Source organism: Oncorhynchus tshawytscha, linkage group LG09, assembly GCF_018296145.1.
Source record: "Oncorhynchus tshawytscha isolate Ot180627B linkage group LG09, Otsh_v2.0, whole genome shotgun sequence".
Lineage (NCBI taxonomy): Eukaryota > Metazoa > Chordata > Actinopteri > Salmoniformes > Salmonidae > Oncorhynchus > Oncorhynchus tshawytscha.
Window position 1 is genome coordinate 76,445,756 of NC_056437.1, and position 18,685 is coordinate 76,464,440.

The following is an 18,685-nucleotide window of genomic DNA, read 5'->3' on the forward strand; positions in this document are numbered from 1 at the left end:
GCAGAAAAGCATCCCCAAAGAATGATGTTTCCACCTCCATGCTTCACGGTTGGGATGGTGTTCTTGGGGTTGTACTCATCCTTCTACCTACAAACACGGCGAGTGGAGTTTAGACCAAAAAGCTCTATTTTTGTCTTATCAGACCACATGACCTTCTCCCATTCCTCCTCTGGATCATCCAGATGGTCATTGGCACGGGCCTGGACATGCACTGGCTTGAGCAGGGGGACCTTGCGTGCGCTGCAGGATTTTAATTCATGATGGCGTAGTGTGTTACTAATGGTTGTCTTTGAGACTGTGGTCCCAGCTCTCTTCAGGTCATTGACCAGGTCCTGCCGTGTGGTTCTAGGCTGATCCCTCATCTTCCTCATGATCATTGATGCCCCATGAGGTGAGATCTTGCATGGAGTCCCAGACCGAGGGTGATTGACCGTTATCTTGAACTTCTTCCATTTTCGAATAATTGCGCAAACAGTTGTTGCCTTCTCACCAAGCTGCTTGCCTATTGTCCTGTAGCCCATCCCAGCCTTGTGCAGGTCTACAATTTTTATCCCTGATGTCCTTACACAGTTCTCTGGTCTTGGCCATTGTGGAGAGGTTGGAGTCTGAGTGTGTGGACAGGTGTCTTTTTATACAGGTAACGAGTTCAAACAGGTGCAGTTAATACAGGTAATGAGTAGAGAACAGGAGGGCCTCTTAAAGAAAAACTAACAGGTCTGTGAGAGCCGGAATTCTTACTGGTTGGTAGGTGATCAAATACTTATGCCATGCAATACAATGTGATTTTCGTTTTAGATTCTGTCTCTCACAGTTGAAGTGTACCTATGATTAAAAAAAATACAGACCTCTACATGCTTTGTAAGTAGGAAAACCTGCAAAATCGTCAGTGTATCAAATACTTGTTCCCCCCTCTGTGTGTGTGTGTGTGTGTAGATAGAGATATATCTCTATCAAAATGGCGTCATAACAATGACTCTTGTTCCCTAACATTCAGAGACGTGTTATGGCGTCTAACATTTGGTATACCAAGTTTATAACTTCTATAATGTTATAGTTCAAGTAAAGTACCACTTAAACAAAGACTCATTAGATTAAAATGTTTTGATTTTCGTTTTAGTCAGTCACAAGTTTGGGTACTTTTGTGAATCTTTGAAACATTGTTACAGGCCAATCAATGTACTGCTATAGAATGTCTCGATTCTTAAATTGGTTGGAGAATCCTAATAAAGCTATTGGGCTACAGTAAATGCTCTCCCCAATTTAACATCACAGGTTTTGTATTTTTCCTGTGATGCCAACTAAGTTAATGTGGACTTGACTCAAATGAACCAAAGTGGTGTGGTAGTTTGTTCTTGTAGTTACTTTTAAAATATGTATTGAAATGTACAAATTAGTATACCGTTCTCTTCAATGACAGAACTATGCCAACTGCTTTTGCTGACAATAGTAATGGACTTGAAGCCCATTTGTAGTTTTACCAAAGACCTTTATTGCTATTATGTTTCCTTTTAATTAAAAAAAGCAACTTTTCATTATAGTAATCTAAGCAAATTGTTAACCTAATTTGAAACAAACCAAACCTAACACAATGTAGATTTGGTGTGCATTTACAGAAACTAATGGCATCACTGTCCTTTTTTGTAAAACAAATGACTGTGGTCAGCAGCATACACATCATTCTAATTGGCAGTTGTCTACAGTGAAGGAATTTCAGAAGTTAGTGACATGTTAATCTTCTTAAGTGGCCATATAGATGAGTACCAGTGGAGGCTGCTGAGGGGAGGACGGTTCATACTATTGTCTGGAACGGAGTGAATGGAATGGTATTTGATACCATTCCACCGATTCCGTTCCAGCCATTATCACGAGCCCGTCCTCCCCAATTAAGGTGCCACTGTGATGAGTACTATTTTGAAGTATGTTTGTCTTTTCACTTTACAGCTAAAATCTCAATCAGTTTTAAATATTGATATTTGTGCACTACTTGTATGCTGTCAGGAGTATAGATTATACTTTGACTAATGTGCTTTTGTTTTCATTTGACTGGTGTTTTTCTTTTTTAATTCACAATTTACTGCAGTCATTGGAAAGATGGCAATAGTGTATCATTTGTTTATTGGTTACATATTTGAGTGAGTCATTAACGGGTGAAATGACAGAACTTGATTTATTTAAACCAGCATCAATGGCAGATACAGATGTGAGTAAGTTTAAGGAGCAACTCTTATCACTCATTTGTTCTTGGTCCTTAAGCCCTCTTCAATGTGGCATACTAAGTATACATCTTCCTTTTACACTGAATAAGAAAAAAATGTAAGCTCATATTTTATAAATATGGCTCTAAATCATTCAATGTTATGGCTATATTAAACTAATGTTTGTTCTTTTACTATGGACCAATTTTAGTTTTTCAAATTTTATAAATCTGTGCCTTTTGATGTTAATGTCATATTTTACCTGGCATTTGAAGAGTATTGCTCTTAATGAGGGTAAATTGTTATTACAGTAAAACTGACAAATAATCCAAATTCGAGTGCCTTTAGATAATTGTATGTACCATAATCTCCCCAATGGCTACCACTCAGATGATTAGCTTTTTCGATATTATCACTTAAAGATTCTCGAATGGTAAAATTTGTTTTGTCGCTCTGAAAAGTTAAGAATTCTGTGTAAAGAGCTTGCATTCATAAGTGATCAGAGAAAGGCCGTTTTGAACCAGACTGCATGTTTCATAAGGGAGGCTTAAGGCAACCTTAGAATGATGAATACTGCTTCTTCATCTCTGTCTGTATTTGCCATATATCACTCATAACATGCCACTATACCTACCACCAATAAATATGATTCTTTCTGTACTCATCTTTATTGGCACAAGAAAAAAAAACGGACAATTACTGTTAAAGAAAAGCACCAAGTAGGACTCATTGTTTTGTAAATTTAAATGTAATTGAGATGTAACAATGCTCTGCAGTGGTTTAGCATAATCTATTTTGCATTCTTGTGAAGTGTTTGTTTCCTTGTTTTATTAAATATTGTGATCATGGAACCTGAAGATTTTATGCAATCTTGTACGTACATAAATGTATGAAGCTGTTCCAATTTTAGTATAAAAAATATAAAAAAATGCATATTGCAGCAGAACTTTTGTAAAAACATTTAATTGTTCCCAATAGTTAATTTCAAAATGTTAATTTAACATAGAAACCCTGAAATATTGAATGTACTGTTCTAAATGAGATATTTAATAGGTCACTGGAATAAAATGGAGAGCAGTTCATCCGTTAGCTATGATGTAGCATCTAGTTTTATGAATTGCTATACAATGAAATAAATGTAAGACATGCAGTTTTCCGGTCTCTGTATTCATCAGTGTAGTGATTAAGGGGAGGGGGAATACATTTTATTTTCTCAGGGTTTCAGTTACAACTGTAGGATAAAAAGGTTTTTAATTGAGAACTGTAGTTCATAGATGTATTTACGCTGATGTCGATGGAAGTAGACATTTGTATTACGAATGAGAAACATGTCCCTTATTTTGTTACAAAGTATGGACACATAGGACATTGTATATTGAATTAGTATTCAACTATCCCATAGAAATGATCAATGGGAGTTCCCCTGTATTAAAGTTCATCTTTATGGAATCAAAGAATGGCCTGATTTGGCTTTTTACAAAAAATTAAGTAGAAGGTATTGAATCTTTTGCTTGTAGAGTATCATTAACTTGTTCAATTGTACTGCAACATTATGCAATGGTTTACAGAATTCACAATTTGTATCTTGGGAATTAAAACCATTTTTTGATCTTAAACTTGTTGAGTATTTGTTTCATGGATTTAAAACCAAGGTAGTAATAAAGGTATGTACTTCTAGTTCACTAAACTCCAACGATTAATGCCCCATGACAAGTATAATCTTGCAATAACTGAAACATGAACCAGCATTTATTTTCTTCACATGAAAATAGCTTTTTCTTTTGGGGGGTTACATAAGGTTTATTACTACAACCAATTAAATAAATATTTTATTTATACAGTATTGGAATGTATCAAATGGATTATAATCAAAGATTGGCACAGAATTCCAGAAAATAGGTTGGCCCTCTTGGTAATGCACTATAGAATTAAGGTTCACTCAGATTACTGTGGTACAATGGCATGATGACTATCAGGAGACAGAACATCAAATAGATAGCACAGCAGCTGCAATGCCTAGAACCAAAACAGATGAGATGTTCTCAGAGGTGCTTGTTATCAATGGTACTTTCTTCATAGACATTCACCACAATCTGTTTTTAATCGAGATCACTTGATCCTGTTAACTAAACATAAGGGTCAATTTTGCCATTATTTGGTACTACAACACAATGTTTCTGCAGTTAGAACAAGCTTTTTTTCAGTGCTGGGATAAATTAGCATTTTCCCCACTTTGGCAAGGTTAGACCTCTATAAATACACTGCTCAAAAAAATTAAGGGAACACTTAAACAACACAATGTAACTCCAAGTCAATCACACTTCTGTGAAATCAAACTGTCCACCTAGGAAGCAACACTGATTGACAAATTTCACATGCTGTTGTGCAAATGGAATAGACAACAGGTGGAAATTATAGGCAATTAGCAAGACACCCCCAATTGGGGAGTGGTGGGGACCACAGACCACTTCTCAGTTCCTATGCTTCCTGGCTGATGTTTTGGTCACTTTTGAATGCTGGTGGTGCTTTCACTCTAGTGGTAGCATGAGATGGAGTCTACAACCCACACAAGTGGCTCAGGTAGTGCAGATCATCCAGGATGGCACATCAATGCGAGATGTGGCAAGAAGGTTTGCTGTGTCTGTCAGCGTAGTGTCCAGAGCATGGAGGCGCTACCAGGAGACAGGCCAGTACATCAGGAGACGTGGAGGAGGCCGTAGGAGGGCAACAACCCAGCAGTAGGACAGCTACCTCCGCCTTTGTGCAAGGAGGAGCACTGCCAGAGCCCTGCAAAATTACCTCCAGCAGGCCACAAATGTGCATGTGTCTGCTCAAACGGTCAGAAACAGACTCCATGAGGGTGGTATGAGGGCCCGATGTCCACAGGTGGGGGTTGTGCTTACAGCCCAACACCGTGCAGGATGTTTGGCATTTGCCAGAGAACACCAAGATTGGCAAATTCGCCACTGGCGCCCTGTGCTCTTCACAGGTGAAAGCAGGTTCACACTGAGTACATGTGACAGACGTGACAGAGTCTGGAGACGCTGTGGAGAACGTTCTGCTTTCTGCGGTGGGTCAGTCATGGTGTGGGGTGGCATTTCTTTGGGGGGCCGCACAGCCCTCCATGTGCTCGCTAGAGGAAGCCTGACTGCCATTAGGTACCGAGATGAGATCCTCAGACCCCTTGTGAGACCATATGCTGGTGCGGTTGGCCCTGGGTTCCTCCTAATGCAAGACAATGCTAGGCCTCATGTGGCTGGAATGTGTCAGCAGTTCCTGCAAGAGGAAGGCATTGATGCTATGGACTGGCCTGCCCGTTCCCCAGACCTGAATCCAATTGAACACATCTGGGACATCATGTCTCGCTCCATCCACCAACGCCACGTTGCACCACAGACTGTCCAGGAGTTAGCGGATACTTTAGTCCAGGTCTGGGAGGAGATCCCTCAGGAGACCATCCGCCACCTCATCAGGAGTATGCCCAGGCGTTGTAGAGAGGTCATACAGGCACGTGGAGGCCACACACACTACTGAGCCTCATTTTGACTTGTTTTAAGGACATTACATCAAAGTTGGATCAGCCTGTAGTGTGGTTTTCCACTTAAATTTTGAGTGTGACTCCAAATCCAGACCTCCATGGGTTGATAAATTTGATTTCCATTGATCATTTTTGTGTGATTTTGTTGTCAGCACATTCAACTATGTAAAGAGAAAAGTATTTAATAAGAATATTTCATTCATTCAGATCTAGGATGTGTTATTTTAGTGTTCCCTTTATTTTTTTGAGCAGTGTACTATAGTGCAAAAATAAATAAACCATAGCATATTAATCTATGCATTCCATTATGATGCAAAGAAGAATACATGCAAAACACTAATCGTTACATGTTTGAGTAGCCTATTCCTTTACTTTTCAAGCATGGAGTCAAAGCAGGTCAGTGTTATCTTTCTGTAGAACAACGATAAGACAAGGGCCCTAGAGAGGAGAGAGGAGATAGTCAATGTGTTACAGTGAGTGACCACTGCATGCTGCTATTGCGCAACTATCAAACTCCTTCGACATAGCAGATACCCACTCCTCACCTTCCCATCCCTCAGAGGGTAGCATCAGTGTCTCAGCTATGTGACATCTCTGGTTCTCGTCCAGGGCTCTCATCCTCCCGGCCACCAGGTGCAGCCTGTCCTCAGCAGCTGCTCAAGCAGGTCCAGGTGGATGGGGGCTGGGCCCAGTACACTGGAGGGCAGCAGCAGGCAGGTGGTTTGGCAGAGAGCACTGCGGATCGAGGGCCCTGCTGCCACCCACACACAAACGGCCACGTTTACAAAGTTCAATTGCTGTTGATACCACATCAACTAAACACAACAACAGTTGCCCCAGACCAATCATAGGCAACGTCCCAATAAAAAGTCAATGATTAAGGGACCTGTTTTGTATCCACATAAAACTAGTAAATAAGCGATTCAACAACAAAGATTCAGCTAGGCTAAAATATTCAAAACTAGACCTCACCTCCATTTAGTCCAGAAGCCATAAGGTGTGATAAAGATGGCTTGTCTGACCATTTGGCCAGACAAGCCAAATGTCTCAAGTCTGAGTGTACACTGGGTATCTGTGATACAGAACAGTGAGTGACAACAGACTCAAAATGTGTTCCTTATTTAACACAGGGCATATGAGACGGCTATACATCTAGGAATAGTAAATCATGTCTATTGTAGCACTGTGATGTACCTGCTCCTGTCTCATGGTGTTGGTCTCTGTGCAGCATAGGCCCTGAGGGAACAGCCTCTTCATATCCTGAACAGCTCTCTGATAGCTCCTCAATCCTACAACATAGTATTATATCATTCATCATGAGCTACTAACATTACATCTGAAACATTAAAGCCTTGTTCCAAAGCCAGTCTCAGCCACTCTGTAACTGATTGATCTATGTTGTCTGGCAGGGCCTGGAAGGTGGCCCAGTATCGTGTGGGGTCGAGGGGCACTGACTGACCATAGATGCCGCTGTGTAGATGGTCTGAGCTGTAACAGGCCCTCCAGAGGAATTGGTCCTGAGCGCGGGCCTGGGCAGGTCCTCAGGTCCCAGCACGTCCAGTAGCCTCTTCACAGCATTCTCCCTCTGCAGGCACAAAGCCAGGGAAGGCCCAGAGCTCAAGTACTGGACATGGGCTTCTACAGCAGAGGGGTCCTAGAGGAAAACACAAGAGAAAAACTGAGCTGAGCCAATGCATTAAAAACAATATAACAATCTGTCCACTGGCCTGGTTTAGGTAGGTAGGAATAAGTGAGTTGCCTGATTATCTGCAGCAGATGCCAGTGACACAGCTGTGGTATTGTCCAGAACCAGCACATGCAGGCCCACCACAGTGAAGCCACTCCGCTGGACTTTGCTGAGGATTTTCCCCAGAGCATGGCTCCACACTCCAGGCTTGAACAGGAACAGTTTGACCAGCAGCCGGGGACCTGATGGAAACAGACAAGAGTGGCAAATTAGGTGCTTAAATATTTTCAACTTTTGTACAATGTTGTAACCATTGTTGAAGTAATCGACTTTGCAAGTAACCAATGTTCAATAAAACGTCCTACATTACATCATGTTATTTCAAAGGTCAAAGTTCATCCAAATAAACCCATTTCTAAACTCACCCTGCACCATGCAGTTTAACAATGACTCATGCTGGGAACCTGTAAGGAACATTAAACACAAGTCAGAAGGGAGGTGGGTGAGAGAGTCGTTTGAATGTGCTGATGACCAGGTGACACATACCAGCTACATTAATGTGAGGTGGGGGTAGGAACTTCAGTAATGGGCGCACACTGTGATCTGAAGATGAGAGAAAATTCACATAGATCCAGCTATCCTTGACATGATTGACCCAGATATAGGGTAGTAGTGAAATAGTACCTAGCTTGCACTGACTAGTTGTTGTTTTTTACCAGGGATCATGTCTCCCAGGGAGAAGAAGAGGGATGCTTGTCTGAAGGCCAGTTCAGGAGTGGGAGACAACAGTATGTTCAGGTTCCCGGGGTAGTCCCATGGCAGGAGCCGCCGTAGGGTGGCGAAGGCGTCCACCCTCCTCAGAGCACACACCAGGGCAGGGGAGGAAGCCAGGCCCACCATGCTGCTCTGCCACAGACGGTCACTTACCTAATAGGGGCTCACCTCGCGCGCATGCTGTCGAGACAATGTGGGCAGCCACATTGTCTCATATATTTAATTACATGGGCTGTGTTGTGGGAATGGTTAATGTGGGGTAAAGTATCTGTTGTGTCCCCTGCCCAGAGCCTGTGTAGCAGGCCCTGACTGATGTCCCTTCCAGCCAGCGTAAGCACCACCACCTGCTCCAGCTCTGGGTTGGATGGACACCTGTGATTGGACAGCACCACATTGCAGGGGTTGGGTACGGCCCACATACGCCCACCTGAGAACCAAGCATGAACATAAACTCAATTAGACCAGGAAGCCAGGGAGGGGGTCATCATTGACAGACTGTGTTAACTCTTCCCTTACCAAAGCTATGGAGCAGGCTCTCTCTGTAGGGCAACATGTGAAAGCAGCTGCTCGGGTCCAGCTTTCCTTCATCTGACAGTCTGATGTGGATACATCCCAACAACCTCTGTGTCTCCAACTCTTTCACAAGGGCTGACAAAAAGAGGAATCAGTGTCAATAGACTGAACATTGATGTCACAAGCTCAAATGCCTCTAAAGTGCCTAACAGCATCAAATGGGAAGACATGTTCTTTATACACTGAGTGGACAAAAGATTAGGAACACGTAAACATGGAATAATCACAAATAGATGGGCATACTTGTAGAGGAGAGGATAGACACTGAGTGGACAAATCATTATGAACACCTGCTCTTTCCATGACATAGACTGACCTGGTGAATCCAGGTGAAAGCTGTGATCCCTTATTGATGTCACTGGTTAAATCCACTTCAATTAGTGAAGATGAAGGGGAGGAGACAGGTTAAAGAAGGATTTCTAAATCTTGAGACAATTGAGACATGAATTGTGTATGTGTGCCGTTCAGAAGGTGAATGGGCAAGACAAAATATTTAAGTTCCTTTGAATGGGGTATGGTAGTAGGTGCCAGGCTTGAGTGTGTCAAGAACTGCAGCGCTGCTGGGTTTTTCACGTTCAACAGTTTCCCATGTGTATCAATGGTCCACCACTCAAAGGACGTCCAGCCAACTTGACACAACTGTGGGAAGCATTGGCGTAAACATCGGCCAGCATCCCTGTGGAATGCTTTCAACACCTTGTAGTCCGTGCCCCAACGAACTGAGGCTGTTCTGAGGGCGAAAGGGCGTGCAACTCAATACTAGGAAGGTGTTCCTAATGTTTTGTACACTCAGTGTAATTTTGAGGTGATAGAAGCAGAGATATTAGGTATTATAGGTTAAGTGCTATACCTGCAGGCAGGCTGGCACAGTGACGCAGGCCACTCTCTCTCCTCAGAAGTAAGACCAGGCAGTGGGAAGACAGTTCAACCTTCTTCTCATCCACAGTAACAGTGGGTGGACTGCAGAACACTGACACCTTGTCAAAGAGAAAGACAAACTTTTAAGGGCATATAGTCAACATTGATCTCGCCGGCTCCTCTCAGGCACTTTGCTGTCAATTCAGTGTGGTGTGACTGATCTGGAGACAGTGTGTTGGAGGTGGGGTCGTTACCTGCTGTCTGGTGAGTCCCAGTGCCTGGGTTTGTTTGGTGGGGAGCTGCAGTCTCTGGACCCCCCTCAGACTGAACCCTCTGCCCTCACACACAGACAGAACCCGGCTGTAGCAGCACGGCGCCACCGCTGGGGACACTATCAAGAACACGTCCACTATGAGGTGGGAAGGGAAGAGTCAGATCCACAGTAAGACATTTTGAAACTTCCAACTACTGTAATTGGGATCTAGACTAGAGTAAAGCATTAAGCCATAACTCTGACATTGTTGACCTCAAGTGTGTACTTGTTTCTGAGTTACCTTTAACAGTAGCACACAGGGTGGTAGAGAACCTGGTTTAATACAAGGGGCTGCTTCCCTCTCCATCACCAGGGGCAGAGCTGAGTGTTGGAAGAAAATCATGTTTTTTGTGAAATACTTTGACTACTGTTAGTGTTGTGTGTGTGTGTTTATATATATATATAGCCCAAAAAGATTCAAACAAATGTATCAATCAGTATTTACTGAGTAAACCTTCAGTCTCTTGACCTTCCATCTACTCATGATGATTAATGATGTTGTTGTTTTTTAAATTGCTTGTTTTTTTGTTGTTGTTGCTTTACAACGCTTTGAGATTCTTTATGTAAGGTATAGAGCTATAAAAGTTAAATAAATTATCTTTATTAGTAGTAATATGTTTGTTTTTCTATTTGTAATGTTTGAGTGATGGTTGTGAGACATCAGGACGGCTCTGGACTACAAACACACCTGTCAGTTGGAGCCTGGTCAGGGTTCTGGGAATTATTTCCTGGAACTCTCCCTGCGAACCACGTGACCAGTTCCCTGTGCACACTGCTGGCCAGGCGAGGGAAGTAGAGGGGCAAGTTCTAGCTGCTGTAGTGCAGAGTGTTGATGGATGCCGGGGCTGTCTTCCTAGCCAGCAGGGGGTCTGAAGGGCCTGTTACATCCGGCCACACGGTGCGGGCGTGAGGCTCTCGGACAGCCAGGGTAAGGACAGGCTGATCGGCCCCATCATCTCCCTGCCTGTAGGATACCCGGCCTGAATCAGAGACAGACTTTTGAAGATCTGCAAAATAGATAAGAATATAACAGAATAGAAGTTCATTAGTTGATAGACGTTTACCGGCGCTGTTGGTCAGAAGGCCAGAAGGAGTAAAGGAGGCGGAGGCCACAAACATCCAACCCTGAGTTGTGGAGAAGCTAGAGGGTGTGGTGAACCACCAGGGGATGCAGGAACAAAGAAGTGTATCCCAGAGCAACAGCTATCTGTGAGGAGAAGAAGAAAAAAACTGTATGGTTGATTTCCTCATCCTATACCAACAGTCATGATCATGGGGTATTAACACTGAGGTTAGATGATACCAAGGAGCTTTGGAACAGCTGAGACATAACATGTTCTTACCTCTGTGTGTAGCAGCTGAGTGCACATGGTCTCAGGCCTCTGACAGCTGAGTTCCTGAGTCTCCACAGTCTGCCAGTAGAAGCCTGGGTTCAGACCGAAGTTCCTCTTCACAGCCTGAGACACAGGACAAAGATACAGCACATTACAGGGAACACATCCACATCATCAAGTCAATCTCAGATTCTAAGCATTCACCTGTACCTACTACCAACCATTTTGTCAGAGTTGACAGAGATAAATCTGTCCAGGCAGGAGGCAGGTATGTGGATGGTTGGGGGATAGGCCTGTTGGTCTAATAGGCTCCTGAGCTGCGGCAGCCAATGGGTGATGGCTCTGAGGGGGGTCTGAGAGAGGAACCTGCAGACACGCTGCTGGAACACACTATGACCCTTATCCACACCCATCTATGAAGAAGAAAAGGGAAAATCACTTAACTGCAGAAAAGGTGGTGGAGGAAAAGAGGAAATGTTTGGGTGCATTCACATAGAATTAGGAATTTGAATACTACTACTACTAATGATAAGTAATTTACAAGGATCTCAATGTTTATTCCTCTCACCCGGGGTTTTCGGACAAGTTGTAGGCCCTCTCCGTGGGACACAGCACAGATGTGTAGAGCCAGTCCATCCTCTGTCCACAGCTGCTGTAGGCCAGCCACCCAAAAAGGTACAGCAGCCCTGTCATCACTACCTTGAGGGCCTGGTGCTCCAACCTAACAAGTTAGAGGCCTCAGTAAAACATGGACTCCATCTCAAACAGAGTAAAAATAATCAGATGATCTCAGTTGAATGACGCTGTCAAGGACTAGTCAAATAAATATTCACCAAAGACAGAAACCAAGCAACCAGAGCATTGTATATATGGGATTTGGTTGTGGCTGACTCCACTGTTGGTGCTTTCCAATGATGACTGCTGCTGACTACCAGGCCTGGACTGGAGAGGCATACAGTCAGCAGAAAGCACTCCTTATCCTCCATATCAGCAGGCAGAGTGTTAACTGATTGTAGGTGAGAGGCCTCCTGAAAAAAAAATAATGAAAAAGATTATACATGTAGGGGTAGCGCTCAATTTATGACAATGACAAAGAAGACTGAGTGGAGATCTATTGAATTGTGAGCACCGAGTCTCTGTTCCAGATGGACTTACAGTATCATAAAGAACATCAGTCTTCTCAAGCGGTAGTCTCCCTGTCTCCGGCAGACCTTGTTGGTCTAAAGCTTTCCAGCTGTTTCTGGAGCTGTTGCTGGCGCTGTGCTCTCTGCTCTCGGTAACTGACAGGTCACAAAACAGGTGTTCAGCCACCAGTGGAGGCTGCTGAGGGGAGGACAGCTCATAATAATGGCTGGAACGGAACGAATGGAATGGCATCAAACCATGTGTTTGATGTACAGTATTTGATACTATTCCACTCCAGCCTTTAGCACGAGCCTGTCCTCCCCAATTAAGGTGCCACCAACCTCCTGTGTGAGCCACTGTGACTAAGATTCAAGATACAGTATCTGAGACAAAGTCTCCTAAAATGAATATCGTATCTACCTTTGTTTCTTTGGCTGCCCGGTAGTAGCACTCTGCTGAATAGCAGGTGTTCTCTCAACTGGCGGCCAGTTTTGGACACGCTTCATTGTGGGAGATGTGGTTTGGTTGTCCACCTCTGGAAGCAGAGATGTTATCTCATTGTTAGCCTCAGGCAGCTTGTCCTTCAAGGCCACTCTTCTGGGGCTTCTGCATGTAGAATCCGCTGCAACTAGATCTTTCCTGTCCGGCTCTCTCCTGTTTCTGTTCGCCTCGCGTAACATTCTGAGTAACAGGCTCTTTCCAGTTACTTCCCTGGGAGAAGAAAAAACAACATGAACTCAGGAAGGAGTTAAACTGAATTCATAGTTCACAGCCACAGAGCCATTATAGTATATTTACAACCCTATGTAATAATGTTTAGAGCTTTACAATGGGTCAGTTATTCAAGGCAATATTTACTCTTTTCCATTCAGTAAACCAGACCGTATATTTCTGTCTGTTTTCTCATCAGATTGGTTTTTGTCGTGTAGGTTGAGGTTGGTCCGTTTCATGGATTGTGATGAAGTGCTGTTACATGGTCTGGTTGTGTTCGCGGGAGGCTCAGGGTTACGGAAATCAATATAAATGGTGGGGCGCTTCCTGGCGGCTTGGCTTTAACTCAAATGCCATCCTTTTGAAAGACTTTCTCCATCCACCATTTTGTCTGGACAGTAAACAAAACGTTCATGTTAATGAATTACATTATTCATAATCATGTGAAACCCACACAACTTGATCATATATTTTACCTGAAATTGGTAGGATGTTGGACAGGTGCTTTCTGAGGCACACCAGAAGTTTTATCTGGCGCAGTTTCTCTTTTCTCTTCAGCATCTCCACATGACTGTGTCCTACAGAAAGCAGCCCGCCTCTCCAATATAGTATCCTGTGACCTTACATTGTCTCCATCTGTGACCAAATTGAGAATGAATTGATGACATCATTATGACAATAGCATTGAGTGTGAATGACAAGCTAGGTGCACACTGGTTACTCTACATCTACCTACTAGTTGTTCAACAGTAGCTATATCAGTGATACCTTAGAGTTACCCTATTGTCTACCTGGTTGTACTTCCATAGGTTCGTCAGACACACTGCCTCCTAAAAAGAGTCCATCTGTTTGAAGAGTCAGAAGAATCTGGTCCAGATCCCAGTGCGCCAGTGGCTGGTAAAAACACAAAGGTACTGATTTGTAGGACATAAAACTTCATCAGTATCTATCTAACTGCAGAATGAAAATGTCCAGAGGTCAACAAATACATGAGTTATTATGTAGTACCTTCTCAATTTATAACAGGAAACTTAAACTCACCTCAAAAGACAAAACAGTTTGACTATCTTGTAGTGGCTTTTTCATAGAGCCATTTGGATCTGTTCTCTGTGTCTTTCTCAAAGCATTGAGTGACTCCAATGTGTTGTCTTCACAAGCTGTGTTATGTGAAGGGTGTGGCGATGTGGACTCAGTTATTTTTTGTCAGTTTAGTGTGCCATGGCTGAGGTGTCCCCTTTCATCTCCACGGGAACGTTGCTGCGTGGATGGCCTCCTGCCCAAGCTGCATTTCTAATAGAGTCATGGCTGCATATCTCATTTACCTTATTACCTATGGGACTGGGCTCCTGGTGTGTGCCCTGCTGGGCTAATTCAGTGGCTTGATAAACTCCATGGGGTTCAGTTGTAGGCTCTCTATGTGGGCAAACGGTCTCCTCTGTCCAACACAGTTGTGACTGTGCCACAGATATTTGAAGCTCCTGTTTTGGATACACACAGATACACACACAGTAACCTTGCCAGGGACTCTTCAGCAATTGGTGTAAACTTGCTCAGCTACCTAGCTACTTAAAGTTACCTCTATTTCAGAGTCCTCCAATGACAAGACACTCTAGGCCTTCTGTGTGTTTAGGAAGAAGGGCTACTGGTCGCCGAAAGATGGATATGTCTTCTTAATTTTCAAACTGTAAGGTTAACCAAATTTCAGCTAACGTTTGGTACATTTATCTAGATTTACTCTGGCAAACACAATTCAAAAACAAATAAACAACTCTAGTAGAACAGCAAGTAAGTAGCAAAGTTCATACAAATTAAGGGCATTTCATAGGGCTAGCTAGCTAACGTTGTCTTACTGCTGCACTTGTTGTTAGTTAACTAAGTGCAGTAATCAAACTCATCTGAATCAATGGACGGGTTTGAAGCTGTCAAAAAGAGCATTCCAACGCGTTGAAGGATCCGTGTCCATATTGACATAAACTAATGCATCTATAATCATCAAGATAGACCACTCTTATGTGAAAGCAGTAGCAGTCAGCTACACTAAGTTAGCTAAAGTTAAATAGCTGCTAACAACAACTAGCAGACTGTTGGTTACCATAACAACTGAACTAAGAGAGTGAGGAGCGCATATAAATTATGGAGGAGCACGTGTTGCAGTGCAGAAGGGATGTGACCTGGGGAAAGATGGTCAACATGAACATGTCAACATCTGTGATCGACTGCGAGTTAAGTAATGTATGAACCGTTCAAGTTCTGCGGTCTATGAATCCTGCAGTCAGAGCTGTGTTGGAAATGGGCTGCTGTAAAATTGCTCCTGCCTGCTTTTTCAAAATGAAAACGTTACAGTGTCGTTTAATGTAGGCCCTGAGAGTTTACTTCTCCCTCTGCTTAGAGTTCTGGCCCATTGTGGTACAGGAGGAAGTGTTTGCCTTGTGTACACATATGGCCCACCTCAATAGCTGGGCCTCTGCACCTTTAATTTGTAAAGGCGGATATTGTTTACCTAGGGCCTATATCTATATTTGGTTGTGTGACCAATTCCTTGTTGAGCAAATCTGTCTCTTAAATATTTATTCAGAGGACAAAAACAAACATGACTTGTGTTTATTCAACTGATGCGTTTAATAGTCACCCATTCAAAGGTGGACTGCTTTGAAACATGTCCTAAAAGAGTACTGTACTGTACACTGTGTATTCTAGTAGGCTTACTTGCATTTTTTTTGTGTGCACTGATTTAATGAACGTTTCATGAAATATGAAACTAACTAAAAGTGTATGATGCAAAAGCTACATACTTGAAACATGTTGGGCATAATTATCACAGTAACAAAAATAATTGGTTACATTACATATTTTGAGAAATTATTAATATAGCCTAAATCATTGAATGTACAGGGAAAATTGTAGGCTAATAACAATTATTTAGAAATTATTGTCTTCCAAATGTCTGCCGTCTTTGACCCTTTCAGCAGTTCTTGAAATGTTCATTGCTGATATCCCTCAGGTCATGGCCAACCAAGCCTGGAGGGCTGTTGCATGTTATATTGTTGTAGATGGTGACAACAGTGTGGGGTTCCTCTCCCTCAGCTAGGGTTTCCACTTGCCGGGGCACTGTCTGCGGTCTCCTCAAGCTGTAGTCTCTAAGGGGAAGGACACTGCAGTCACATTTCCAACGGTTCCCTGTCAGCCACAGTTGGTGTAGGGTGTCTGGGATATCTGGTGGAATGCTGCTAAGAGCGTTATCTTTCAGGTTTAGATAGCGTAGCCTGGGCAGCAGCTGCATGGTACCATTGTGCAGGATCTCCAGCCTGTTGGCTGAGAGGTCCAGCCACGAGAGATGCTTCAAGGGCATGAGGGCCTCAGAGGGAAGTTGACGGAACAGGTTGCTGGACAGCAACAGATAGTCCAGGTTCTTCAGGCCGTAGAAGGTGTGGGAGGTTAAGACCTCGAGCTTGTTGAATCTCAGGTCTAGTTGTTGTAGGCCTAAGAGTTCCACGAAGCTCTGGCGCTCCACCACAGAGATGTTGTTGTTTTGAAGGAAGAGCCGTCGCAGACCCGATAGTCCAATGAAAGCTTGGGTCGTGACCCTGGTCAGACAGCCCTTATCCAGGTGAAGACTGTGGAGCTTGGCGAGACCTTTGAACACTTGGTCTGGAAGACTGCGGAAACAGCTGCCAGACAGGTTAATGACAGCCAGGTGAGAGAGGCCCATGAAGGTGCCCACCCGGGCCTCCTGCACCTGGTTGTGCTCCAGCTCCAGAACCTCCAGGTGCCCAAGCCCCTCAAAGATCCTGTCCCCCAAGGCCTGGATCCGGTTGTAGCTCAGACACAGTTCTTCAAGATACTGCAAGTCACGGAATGTTCTGGGCCTTAGTCCACTGATGGAGTTGTTCGAGAGCCGCAGCACATGGAGGCTGTGAAGACCAAGGAAAGTCTCATCGTGGAGCGCTGAAAGTTTATTGTTTGTGAGATCCAGCCAACTGAGGGACTTCATACCCACAAAGGCTCTGGGTACCACTGTCACTATCTGATTCTGGGCCAGGTAAAGCTTTTGCAGTTTGGGGAGCTTCATAAACACATTAGCCTTAATGACCTTCAGGTAATTTCCAGTGAGGTCCATCTCCTTCAGCTCGGTAAGACCTTGGAAGAGTTGTGGCTGTAAGTAAGCCAGCCTATTCCCAGCCAGCACCAGCTCCCTCAGGCCATGCAGGTCATGGAACCCAGTCTCAGGCAATACTGCTAATGAATTCCACCCCAAGTTGAGAAGCCACATATGTGAGAGGCCAGCAAACAACTTCTCCTCAATGCGGGACAGTTGGTTGTTATGGAGACTAAGCGAGGCGAGGTTAGGCGTGTTCTGGAAGATAGTGCCTGGCAACGAACGGATGCGGTTGCGCTCCAGGTGGATGTGAGCTAGCGACTTAAGCCCTCTGAACACCTGGGAGTCAAGGGACACCAGCTGACCGCTCTGTAGATTCAGAAAATCCAAGTTGCTGAGATCCTTGAAGGCGGTGGCAGGCAGAGTGGTGAACAGGTTTCCATCCAGCCAGAGGGAGCGAGTGGAGACAGGCACGTCAGAGGGGGCCTGGGTGTAGTTGCGTGCGCTGCAGTAGACAATGAGCTCTAGACTGTATTCGTCATGTAGACAGGTGCAGCCCTTGGAACAAGGAATGGGCTCCTCAGTAGGTTTCTCTCCCCCTGTGTCAGGGTCTGGCAACACCAGTGATGTCCCCAGTACCCACAACACCAGTAGCACAATGATGTGCATAACAGCTGGGGGTAGAGAGCAGAGGAAGTAAGCTCAATGTTGGTGCTCCTTATCTAAAACTACTTAATATGCTTATTCTCTTTGTAATAAACATGTATTTTCTCACATATTAAGTCCTCCCTGAAAGCCAATCAATTAACCTCTGTACACAGATTATTCAGATTTTACATGAACCAATTTAAGATCAATATTATAGACAACGCCTAGGCCTATTTTCAATACTACAAATACAAAACAATATTTACTGCAAACATTCATGACTAAAATATTCAAATCTACTATAAAGTGTACATTAATTTCTATTATGTGCAATTTTAAAAGATGAACGTTCAACGATTCAGAATAGTTTCCCCTACCTTATATTTCAGCAATTCTGACTGAGGTAGACCGACAGACAGCCACCCACTAAATGAAGGACGTGTGTATTTGTGTTTGGAAAGGGAAACCCTACATAGTCTTTCTAGAAAAAGTCAGACCCACTGAACTCTCAGAATTAACCTGTTCATACCCTATGACCAGCATCATCATCAGTCTTTCAATGAGTCTATGGTCTTATCTCTCTCAAATATACTTTTTTTTTATATACCTATGCCAACCTATCAGTATCTTTATAAGTACATTTTGAGTGAACATTCTTAACTATTTGATGTTCAAGAATTTAATAAACAAAATGCATTTTTTCCCATGACCTCAGATTTGTCATAGTACATAACATCATTAATACCCCTAAAATTCATATTATAGGAATGTCTACTGTACATATGGTCTGGTGGTCTGACTTTTTTCACTTTTTCCTTTTGCTGTTTACTAAA

The 18,685-nt window shown here is 43.5% G+C and overlaps 2 protein-coding genes and 3 long non-coding RNA genes across 8 annotated transcripts; all 5 read right to left on the reverse strand.

The window, feature by feature from the left end:
• Positions 1-3,914: 3,914 nt before the first annotated feature.
• On the reverse strand, positions 3,915-7,423 carry LOC112246031. Of its 3 annotated transcripts, XR_006084164.1 has the most exons (6): positions 7,193-7,423; positions 6,928-7,022; positions 6,706-6,805; positions 6,279-6,487; positions 6,106-6,171; positions 3,915-4,211 (listed from the first exon to the last, which is right to left on the reverse strand). It is a non-coding gene; the product is annotated as an uncharacterized LOC112246031 (long non-coding RNA). The 3 variants fall into 3 exon arrangements; XR_002952848.2 differs by lacking the exon at positions 3,915-4,211 and having other exon boundaries at positions 5,941-6,171; positions 6,279-6,484; XR_002952847.2 differs by lacking the exon at positions 3,915-4,211 and having other exon boundaries at positions 5,941-6,171.
• Positions 7,424-7,609: 186 nt separating this feature from the next.
• LOC121847221 lies at positions 7,610-8,279 on the reverse strand. The gene is made up of 3 exons (XR_006084165.1): positions 7,967-8,279; positions 7,846-7,884; positions 7,610-7,662 (listed from the first exon to the last, which is right to left on the reverse strand). It is a non-coding gene; the product is annotated as an uncharacterized LOC121847221 (long non-coding RNA).
• Positions 8,280-8,319: 40 nt separating this feature from the next.
• Positions 8,320-10,281, reverse strand: LOC121847278 (dynein axonemal assembly factor 8-like). Its single transcript, XM_042327876.1, has 5 exons — positions 10,224-10,281; positions 9,880-10,034; positions 9,618-9,744; positions 8,711-8,842; positions 8,320-8,621 (listed from the first exon to the last, which is right to left on the reverse strand). The coding sequence occupies exons 1-5, from the start codon at positions 10,279-10,281 to the stop codon at positions 8,359-8,361; spliced, it is 735 nt and encodes a 244-aa protein (XP_042183810.1). The 3' UTR covers positions 8,320-8,358.
• Positions 10,282-12,117: 1,836 nt separating this feature from the next.
• LOC112246032 lies at positions 12,118-15,262 on the reverse strand. Of its 2 annotated transcripts, none has more exons than XR_002952849.2 (8): positions 14,685-15,262; positions 14,150-14,586; positions 13,900-14,002; positions 13,585-13,744; positions 13,256-13,499; positions 12,818-13,108; positions 12,428-12,552; positions 12,118-12,300 (listed from the first exon to the last, which is right to left on the reverse strand). It is a non-coding gene; the product is annotated as an uncharacterized LOC112246032 (long non-coding RNA). The 2 variants fall into 2 exon arrangements; XR_006084163.1 differs by having other exon boundaries at positions 14,431-14,586; positions 14,685-15,257.
• A 446-nt stretch (positions 15,263-15,708) lies between these two features.
• Positions 15,709-18,322, reverse strand: LOC112246034 (insulin-like growth factor-binding protein complex acid labile subunit). Its single transcript, XM_024414294.2, has 2 exons — positions 18,230-18,322; positions 15,709-17,878 (listed from the first exon to the last, which is right to left on the reverse strand). Exon 2 carries the CDS (start codon positions 17,871-17,873, stop codon positions 16,071-16,073), a length of 1,803 nt encoding a protein of 600 aa, XP_024270062.1. The 5' UTR covers positions 17,874-17,878; positions 18,230-18,322; the 3' UTR covers positions 15,709-16,070.
• Between the last annotated feature and the right edge of the window lie 363 nt (positions 18,323-18,685).

Bases quoted from the DNA above. Each gene is read 5' to 3' on its own strand.
- LOC121847278 (XM_042327876.1), bottom strand. From the start codon at position 10,281: ATGATTTTCTTCCAACACTCAGCTCTGCCCCTGGTGATGGAGAGGGAA. The intron at 9,745-9,879 runs GTAACGACCCCA...CTCTTTGACAAG, and splicing joins TGGGACTCACCAGACAGCAG to GTGTCAGTGTTCTGCAGTCC. The intron at 8,622-8,710 runs GTAAGGGAAGAG...CTTGGTTCTCAG, and splicing joins GAGCCTGCTCCATAGCTTTG to GTGGGCGTATGTGGGCCGTA.
- LOC112246034 (XM_024414294.2), bottom strand. From the start codon at position 17,873: ATGCACATCATTGTGCTACTGGTGTTGTGGGTACTGGGGACATCACTG.